Below are 10,587 nucleotides of genomic sequence, written 5' to 3'. Positions count from 1 at the left end.
TTAGTATTTAGCATATTATCATAATCATAATTCATGTTTGATGACAAAAATTCCCCCAATTAAGGACCGACTTGAAATTAAGTGGGAACCCCCACGTGATTCTTAGATTAAGATTAATGATAATGACTCTTCTATGGGAGTTAATCACAACCTCCAGGCAGGTGTTGGGGGAGTAGGTAGAAATCAACAAGTCAAGATAGTTTTTTGTTTATTTGAAGGTTATGGAGCAATTAACTCCTTGACAACATAGGTTTTGGCTATTAAGAGGGCTCTTTCATTAGAAACCATTTGGGTAGTGATACAGAGTGCCCAATAAAATGCTGTATATCAACAATACATTTGGTGTGATCAAACACTCAAAAAACACAAAACAATAGGCAAAGAGATTAACCAACTCTCTCATACCCTTTTTCTGATTTTGGCGATGATGATATCAATCACATCCAAACAATAAATTTGTAATTCAAAACATGACACAAGATAGGGTTTGGGTTGAAATTCTCAAGCCCATATAAGATTTTGTAAGGTTTAGACCAACCCGATCCAACCCGTCCCAACCCGGAGCAACATCGGACCAGTAACGCCCCTGGTCACGAATAGTGAAAAAATTGAAAGATGTCACATTGAATAAGGTAACCACGTGACAACTTCCATCTTGACGTCTATATATTTCCTCCAAACCCTAGATCGATTTTTTCTTGATTTCCATCTTTAAGTTTTCTCCGATAGCTGCGAAGAACAAAACCCTAACCCTGTATCGTCTGTCATAACATCGGCAACAGTCTTTGCCTTGTCTTACGTATCTCTGTTCGTATCTCTGTTCTTCGGATCTCTGGTTTCTCGGAGGCCAGGTGAAGCAAGAAGTCATGGGATCGAAACCAAAGGGTGATTCTTCCGATAACCCTAATACAGGGGAGGGAGCGAGTCCTGGGTTTGTTTTCTACTTCAGATCTCCAGTTTATTTGTTTCTTTATTTGTTTTGGAGCTTCACTCATTCCTGTCTCTATCTGCTGCAGAAAAATATTTATTGGAGGGTTAGCTAAAGATACAAGCTTAGGTATGCTTGCTTTCTTTCTTTCTTTCTTTTTCTTCTCTTTCTTCTATTTTACCTCTCGTCAGTCTTTCCGTCGTTGTATGGGTTATGTTTGAATGGAGCAAATAGCTTCCTGTTGTATCGTTTGAAGTAAGATTGCGACGTAGTGTCGAGTTGACGAATTTAAGGTTTTGTTTTGTTTCTTCGAAGGGCTATCGCTCATAATGTTTTTCCTGTTCCTTCTTTGTGATGAAATCAGCGACATTTACCAAGTATTTTGGGAAGTATGGGGAAATTACCGACTCAGTTATAATGAAAGATCGATATACGGGGCAACCAAGAGGGTTCGGGTTCATAACTTATGCTGATCCATCCGTTGTTGACAAGGTTATTGAAGAAGTCCATGTCATCAATGGGAAACAAGTAAGCACTCTTTGACATTATAGTTTAATTCTCTTTGATTGAGTATTTTTATAACAGTTGGATTTGATGTTTTCAATAAAAACTTCATGAAGCGTTAGTCATGTAGCTGTTTTTGAAGGAATAATATGGCGTGTGGAATGACTGCCATAAAACAGTTGGATGCCGAAAATCTTTGGTGGCATGGCGGTCATTCCCACCATATGAAGAATGGTTTTAGGGTTGAAGTCAAAACAGATTTAACTTGTCGTCTGGGGATTGAAGGACTGGGTTTATTAGGCTGCCAGGCTGGTCACTGGGTAATTATTATTATTTTTTAATTTTGGTAGTAGGGTCGATGGAGCCTCTAGGGCTTTAGGCTATTTTGCTCATTCACTTCTTGAGGAAGGAAGTTTGGAGCTTTGGGTTTTTATTGTCTGGAGAGTGGACGTTTGTTATTCAATTGGTGGGTTTGTTGGGGTCGAAGTTGGTGAGATAGGATTGTGATAGGCCTCACCTAGACATTAGTGTTATTACCGTTTGTTAGTGTTGCAGAGAATACTATGTTTAGTAGCTTGGCTGTTGGAATGTTCTTATGTTTGTTATTAAGGTTAGGAACAGGAGATTAAACAACTGGCCATGGAGTTCATTTTTTCTGACAAGTTTGTTTTGTAAGTAATATAAGCTGATACAAACAATAGTTGGTCCATTGATTCACTGTAATCTTTGCACTATCTATCCCAATCTATTTGAATGGAGTATACTATGGAGACCACCTGTTTTGCAGTTAGATGTTAGATAAATTAAGGTTAACTCTGTGATATGCTTTTCGAGACAACATTGTCTCTGTCATGTTGGATTTCTAGTAGGGAATAGTATCCTAAGTCTTTATTGCTTTCAAATTGATTTCAGCCCTTTAATAATATTGGATTTCCTTTGCTTAGTTCTATATAACAGCTTGTAATAAACTCATGGTTTTGGATTTGAAAGTTGGATGAAATTTTTAAGTTTATAGCGGGCGGCTGTCAAGAGCTATATCTGGTTCTCTACCTCCCCCTTGGATATTTATTATCTCTCTCATCTCAGGCTGTCAATTCACAGTTGAAACCTGTTGAAACCAGGTCATAACCCGGTAATTTTGTGGATAAAACTCTGCACGTACTGGGCATGTTGATGCAACTACTGAAATTGAATCAGTTGATTTTGGTAAAAAAATTGGTATTTACTGGTCAAAAGCTCTTGAAATAATATTGAAAGCAGTTGAAACCTATTATTTTTTAAAAACTCTGGTAAGTTTTTCTGTCAGAGGCAAAAGTTTGGCTTGCATGCTAGAAGTAAAAAGAATCTAAACATTGATACAACAATAATACAATAGAATAAAATACTCATAGATCAAATTCTCAAAACCAATAACAATAAAGTTTAGAGCATTGATATACAATTACATACAATTGCATGTATCTAATATATGTTAACCATGAAGGGTTGTGGTGCCATGATTACTTTCAAGGTTTTTCTTGTATGGATAGGGCTGAGAGGGTTGTATATACTATTCTTATGATGTTTTTAAAGTTGCATATGTGCCATTACTGGCAATCATGATGGTAAAAGTTTGTGGAAATTTCCAGAGGCATTTGTGTGACACCCTGTTTAGGACTTATATAACAGTTGTAACTGTAAAAAATGTTCAACTGAGGTAGTTCCATAGCTCATAATGTTGTCTATATCCTTAGTTTGGTTTTCAATGTGAAACCTGCGTTATCTTTTATTTTATTAGCCTCCTTATAAAAGTCTTGATGTTTGATGGCTTGACTCCTTTGACCTCTCTGTCAGATTACTATCATCAAGTGAATGTCATGTGTTAGGTCATGTTCAATCGGTGGCACTACTTATATATATTGATGGAGATGTTTACCCTTCTCCTTTTTTATTTTAAGATTTATATTTGTGAACTCATATCGGAGCTGACAGGTGGAAATCAAAAGAACTATTCCAAAAGGCTCTGTGCAATCGAAGGATTTTAAAACGAAGAAGATATTTGTTGGTGGGGTGCCTACAACAGTCACTGAAGGTAAAGTTGTCTGCAGCTTGCTTCCTCTCCACCTAACAAAGTACCCCAAAAAAAAAGTAGTGTATAATTTTTTGCTGATATTGACTCAATGATTCTTGCAATTTTTCTCCTGATCAGATGAATTCAAAAGTTTCTTTTCCAAGTATGGGAAGGTGGTGGACCACCAGATTGTTCGTGATCATGCTACCAATCGTTCCCGAGGATTTGGATTTATAATCTTTGACAGTGAACAAGTTGTAGATGATATACTAGCAAAGGGTAATATGATTGATATGGAGGGTACCCAGGTTAGTTCTGTTGAATGGTGGTTCGCCAGAAAACATGTAGATGGACATGGATTTGTTCCATGTCATAGATTTCTTGCTCCGAGATTTTCAAAGTTACATAGGATAAAGATTGCTCACTTTTTCTTTAGTTTACATTTCTTACTGTTGTTTGGTTTAGGTTAAATGTTATGTTGGTAATTCTTTAGGCAGACATGGGTGCAGGTCTTTTAGAGCTTTTAAGGCCAGGGTTGTCAACATAATTCAAAGTTTATGGAACATAGGTTGACTTACTTGCTTTGTTGTAGGTGGAGATCAAGAAGGCTGAACCAAAGAAACCCTCAAACCCTCCACCTTCTGCATTTGGTAGCGAGTCTAGGGGTCGTTCATTTGGTGATTCTCTCGGTGGATATGGCGACACTTATGGTGGTTTCGGTGGTGGTGGTGGTGGTGGTTTTGGTGCTGCTTCCTATAGGACTCCTGGAGGTCTTGGTGGTAGACTTGGTGGTTATGGGGGTTATGCTGGTGGTGGTGGAGAATTTGGTGGTGGTTATGGGGGTTTTGGCAGCGCAAGCCTAGGTGGGTACAGAGGTGAGTCCTCATCCCTTGGTTACTCTAGTCGCTTTGGATCATATGGTGGGGGATTTGGAGGGGGTTACGGGGGAAGTGGTTTAGGTGGCTATGGCCGAGGAGGTGAAGGTTATGGAGGCTACGGTGGTTCAGGCTATGGTGGTGGCTATGATTCTGGCCCTGGTGCTAGTTACAGTGGGGCAGGTGGACTGTATGGAAGTAGAGCAAGTTATAGTGCCAGTAGTCGTTACCATCCTTATGCAAGGTAGAAAAGATTCATGCAGTTGCAGTTGCAGTTGCTTAAGCTTCCTTCTAGCAGTACTACATGTGTGCCTCTAGTTTTTCTCTACTACATCTGTGGCAGGATAGATACTTCTGTGGCAGGATAGATACTGTTTTGCAGGTGCTAGAAGTGTCTGACCGTTGCTAGAAGTTTATTTTGCCTTCTACCTGAAAGGACATCTAGAAGAAGATCAAGGAGACTGTTGGTAGTTATTTATTTTTTGGTTTTGTTATCTGTATGGCCTACATAAACTTTAGATGATCCATCCATCTAGTCTCTTTTGTGTCGGATTTGACTTTAGTTAGACATTAGTTTGGTCACGAATCTTGTCACTCTAGATTGTTGTAGATTTAAGCATCTTTAATATAGAGTATGCACCTTTTACATTGTAGTTTGATCATAAGATAGACTTCTTTTCCTTCAGAATTAGCTGCCTGCTGAAGATCCATTCCAGTTTGCATCTAAGTTTCTAGATCCTTGTTACTGGGTTAGTTTATACTCGGTTGTTATCAATGCTATATGTCCAACAAGGACTAGGTAACACTGAGAGACTAGTTAATTTTTGCAGGTTACTGGTCAGTGACAAAAGAGGTGGGTAGCCATGGAACTTCGTGTCTATTAGTGAATTACCTAGTTCTTGTTGTTTTCCAAGTATTCTTCTGCTGGAGTTTGTACGTTGCCTGCTTCAGTTACGGTGTCCTAATTCTTGTTGTGTTGATTTGAGCTAGTGTTTTTTTGATCGGGTCAAGTCAGAAAATAGTGATTTCCTTGTGATTTTACACGGACGCAATCCTGTATGGGTTGATTCTCAGTGGATCACATTTACATGTTCAAGCTTTCAGCTGGTTTGGTTCGAAGTTTACTTGAACTTACAGGTGATTTTGCTCGATTGCACCCTCTTAAGTTTCTGGACAGTAAAAACGCGAGTGTTGGGGTAATCTGTCTCACCCAGCGACAGCTGCTTCCCACTAGATTTGTTTATAAATATTGTAAATTCAATGCTTGATTGATTTTCAATGCCATGTATCTTCACATGGATGACATCAAAGTAGAATCTCTTTCCCCTCTCCCCTGCACAAAAAATAAAAAGAAAGAATCTTATGGATATAACACTAGTTTTTCGTTTTACTGTTGTACCTTTCTTAGATCTTGTAGTTTGTCTTGGGAAAACAACATTTGCTTCACTCAATTGTTTTGGTAAATTGTCAGCATTTTTTGGGTCAAGAACTAAAAAGCATTTCTTTAAGTAAAAGAGTGCAGGTTAGGAGACATGGATGACGACAATAAGGTGATATCAACCATAAAATAAAGGTTCTCCCTTGTAACAAGAAAAAATCTGCAATAACATGACGAGTCATCAGAACAAAATTAAGGAGAACAATATCAGATACTAATATGTAAGCACCAGATAAAAAAAGTGGATCTAGCAGTACTTTAGGTGTATGGTACAATTTTTGTCTATGCTGAAAAATACCGGAATGTTTAAAGTCTTTGTTCAAGAAGATTCGATAATTGTTTCATTCCTTGAATTTAGCTATGTTGGGTGCTAACCTGAAGATATCAATTGCACCTTTTGAAGAGTGGATGAAAGGATTTTTGTAAAATGTTAGGGCAAATGGTATATACAATCTTGTGTTTGTAAATAATTATTATATTTACATCCCTTAGAACAGAAACTCAGAGAGGGTAATTTTCATTTTGGACGCTTTGTGTTTGACTCTTTCATTTTTAACCTAAAAAGATGGTACTTTACTTTTACCTCGGTTGTGGTTTTAAGAAAGACCAGTTAAGTATACAGTCACTTTTATTACTGAAATGCAATTGTGCTTATTTAATAAATAATGTTTTCATAAATTTGGATGGGTTTCGTTGTAACTAAAATTAATTATCATCGTCACGTGGTTGTTAATGCTGGTTTGAAAATGGCAGGACATTTTCATGTTAAATTTGAGGGTAATTTTCGTTAAATTTGAGGGTAATTTTCATTTGAAGGGGTTTTGTCTATGTCATTTTTAGTCCAAAATAATTGAGACTTTGCATTTGCGTCTCCTGACTATAGAAAAAGTCAATTTAAGCACAAATTATTGCTTCTATGATCAATTTGCCTTTATTTGTTTTTGGAGTAATTTTGTAAGGATCCTTGAGGTTTGGTCCAAAAAATTGAGACTTTGCATTTGCTGCTATTGTACTGTAGAATGATAAATTTTTTACTTATCAATTTGCGTTTATTATTATTATTTTTTAATTTAAATCTTGCTTACATATAGAAAATGTCACTTTCCAAGCAACAAATTATTCTCTTCTAGTCAAAAATTTGTCAATATTTCGTAAATTCAAATAAAATTTAAAATATCCTTATATATTCCAAAATGATTTGAGACCTTTGCATTTGCCCTTCATTGAACCAAGAATAGAGTTGAAGTTTTAGGGTAGACATTTTTTACTTATCAATTTGCGTTTATTATTATTATTTTTTAATTTAAATGTTTTACATACACATTTTCACCTACCATGAAACTCGTGATTCTCTTTTTAGTTAAAAATTATAAAAAATTCTTAAATTCAAATAAAATTTAAAATATCCTTATATATTAAAAGATTTGGACAACATGTAGAAGCCCTGTTCTTGAACCAAGTAAAGAGTTGGAAGTTTTAGTGTGGACATGTCTTAGAAGATGGTTTAAGTGCAATATGGATGTTGCTGTGAATGTGAAGGAGTGCTATACTCAATTAGCTGGGGTGAGTCGGGATCAAGTAGGCTTGTTTAGAAGAGGATTTGTTATTAAGATTTTTTATGTTATGTATTAGAGGTGGAAAAGTGTGCAATCAAAGAAGGGGTAAAATAAAAAAAATGACTAAGATACCCTTAGCTGAAACCCAATTTGTAAAGTAAAATCTTAGCTGAAATTTTGCCTTCATCCATCTTTTTCATCTCCCATTTGCTCAACTCAATTAAGGAACAAACACCCATTTCTATTTGAGGATAATTTTTCCAAATATGGTTTAAGCTAAGGGGTAATTAAGTCATTTTAACATATAAGGGTATTTTGATTATTTTTTAAAATTTATTTGAAGTTTATGATTTTTCTATAATTTTTGGACTAAAACGTGAGTCATGAGTTTCATGGTAGCAAGTGGGGGTTGTAGTAAAAATTTTAAATTAAAAAAAAAAAAGAGGCAAATTGGTCATAAAAGTAATAATTTGTTCTTAAATTGACTTTTTCTATAGTACAAGAAAGGCAAATGTAAAGTAAAATTAAAATTGTAATTTTTTTTTGACTATGACTAAAAATGATATAGACTAAAGCTAATGAAAATTACCAAAAAAAAAAAAATTATGAGCAAATTGGTTATAGTATCGATTATTTATCCTCAAATTAATTTTTTCTATAGCATACGGAAGGATGATGCAAAATTTTAATTTTTTTATTAAAAATAACATAGAACAAATCTTAGGGTCCGGATGAAAATTAATCTTAATTTAAAAATATAAAACTACAATTTTACCCCCATATTGGCGTGTCTCATTTTCCAAAATCCTACAGGTGGATGAATGGGGATCCATTTACTATCTTCGTCTTTCCTCCACAGCCGACTCTATTGTTAAAACTTAAAAGTCACACATCAATACCTTTTATTTAGGGGAAGCTAAAAACATTCAAAGAAAAATAAAAAAAATAGAGCCACCGCCCACTTTTCCCTTTTTTATTTTATTTTGTTAAGAAACACAGCTTCGTTTATTCAAATGAAAACCTCTATGTAGCTAACACATAAGGGAGTCAAAGAATAGCACCCAAGATAAAAAGGAGGGTGAAAAATGTTGATACACAAACCTATAATGGAAAAGTGCTATAGACTTGACTAGCTCGTCTGCCACGAAGTTAGCCTCTCTAGGAATATGTGAGAAAATGGATTCGATGAAAGGTGTAGTTAACATAAGTATATCTTTGATTAAGTGGATGATTTTCCAGTTGTGGCGGGATGTTGGATTGAGGATGGAGAGCACTAACTGGTTTTTTCTCTCCACACAGATGTGAGACAGGTTAAAATCCAGTGTAAGAGCAATACCTTTTCTAATGGTAAGTTCTTTTGAAATAATAGAGTTTTGACATTCCGTTCTTTATCCGTGAGCAAAGACCATTTAGTGGTTAGAATCGCATGCCAGTCCGTCAATTTTAGATCTATGTAAATCAGAGAAAGATGAGCCATCCACATTGAGTTTGATCTACCATAATGTCGAGGGTTCCACCTTATAAGGTTTGGTGATTGGCAAAGCTTATTCCTTAGATATATTGTGATTTGTATCACTACCCTTCTCACGTCATTCATGGATTGTGATTCCAAACACAAAGTGGAAGTAGGAACTCTACATCTGAAGTCAAAGATCTGGTGGAGATTTTATATATAATATATATATTTTTATATATATATATATTTTTGGTAAAATAATGTGGGGACTGTATCATCACTATCACAAAAATATCACGGTATCTAGAATAAGATAAGAAAGTTTACCCAAAAAAAGAAAAAAGAATTAGATAAGAAATTTCCGTTGTCGCGACTTGAACCCGGGTCGTATGGGTGGGACAGTGGGACCCAGTTATTCACAAATCATTGATCATATCCTGCAACGGTAGGATTTGGTAAAAACAACTTTCCGATGCCGGGACTTGAACCCGGGTCATTCGGGTGAGAGCCGAGCATCCTAACCAACTAGACTACAACGGATCCGTTTGATTAAGTTACTTTTTATATACAATAGAAATAATTTGCATCTCAACTTCTCCCAATCACAATTTGATATTATTTCCGTAATAGGGGTAAAAAGTAGGGGTGTAATTGTGTAAATGAATAACCGAAATCTACTTCCAAATTCGCATCCACATCTGTTTAGTAGTATCTGAATCCGTCTGATTACTAATAGGATTTGGATATGGTATACCCCTTTCTTACCGATTATTATCCGTCCGATAAAATTATCCGATTAAGTTACTTATTTAAATTAATTTTTCTTATTTTATAATTTTTTTACATGATATGTGACTATTTTTTTAGATTTTCTATAAAAACAGCTACTAAAGTTGCTAAATTCTTAAATTTCAAACATAACCCTCACAAATAAAATGGTAAACATATAAATATGTAGTCGAAAATTTATATTCACACCCATTTAGAAGAATCTATTAAAGAAAATAACTATCTGATTATTATCCGAATCCAACTGAATCCATTCAAAAATTGATAAGATATTATTCTAATTCATCCGAACATAATAGGATGTGGATATGGTATTACCACTATCCGATCCGAATCCGGTTCGTTTACATCCCTAGAAAAAAGAAGAAGTTTTGGCTATGATGAAACACTCAGATTGAGTGAATAAAAGGATAAGAATACGTCATAAATCATCCGAGTTAAATTAATTAAAAAATTAGTTGAATAAAATTATAAATCTAGAGATTTCAAATCTATTGACTTCAAATCTCTGGAGTCATGGTTCATAAAATTAACTGTTTGGTTAGCCTGAATCTTTGGAATAAAATTTGTATATTTATCTTGAAAAAACATTTATTGAGTTATGGTTCAAATGTTTAACGCTTTTATAGGAGAGATGAAATTTCTGGATTTCACCTCATACCCACAAATTTACAAATTCACATTTTTAGTGTAAAAATGTGAATCTCTAAATTTCAGGAATTCAGATCACACAACCAAACGGGTAAAACTTTTCCATTTGTGAATCCAGAGATTTCAAATCTCTGAATCTATGTAACCAAACAGGCCCTAAAACAATTGGAAGCGATTGAATAATTTAATAAATTCGACTTCTAGATTCCCTTCTATTATTCACTGGTAGAAACTCAAAATGTATTGGTCGTTGTGACTTCTACATATTTTTCCCTTCTGGTTTTTTTCTTCATATTTTTCTATATAACTAATATTTATCTTAGCAAAAATGTTTTAAAAA

At 35.0% G+C, this 10,587-nt stretch overlaps 1 protein-coding gene and 1 non-coding gene across 2 annotated transcripts; one reads left to right on the top strand and one right to left on the bottom strand.

The window, feature by feature from the left end:
- Positions 1-686: 686 nt before the first annotated feature.
- Positions 687-5,003, top strand: LOC149003070 (uncharacterized). The gene is made up of 6 exons (XM_089137611.1): positions 687-931; positions 1,017-1,057; positions 1,293-1,456; positions 3,404-3,503; positions 3,621-3,790; positions 4,075-5,003. Exons 1-6 carry the CDS (start codon positions 867-869, stop codon positions 4,603-4,605), a joined length of 1,071 nt encoding a protein of 356 aa, XP_088993737.1. The 5' UTR covers positions 687-866; the 3' UTR covers positions 4,606-5,003.
- Positions 5,004-9,274: 4,271 nt separating this feature from the next.
- Positions 9,275-9,347, bottom strand: TRNAE-CUC (transfer RNA glutamic acid (anticodon CUC)). Its single transcript has one exon. It is a non-coding gene; the product is annotated as a tRNA-Glu (tRNA).
- Positions 9,348-10,587: the final 1,240 nt, after the last annotated feature.

The sequence above is a fragment of the Hakea prostrata genome, chromosome 10, assembly GCF_041222555.1.
Source record: "Hakea prostrata isolate BN-2017 chromosome 10, UWA_Hpros_2, whole genome shotgun sequence".
Taxonomy (NCBI): domain Eukaryota; kingdom Viridiplantae; phylum Streptophyta; class Magnoliopsida; order Proteales; family Proteaceae; genus Hakea; species Hakea prostrata.
This window is presented reverse-complemented; position numbering and strand designations above follow the sequence as displayed.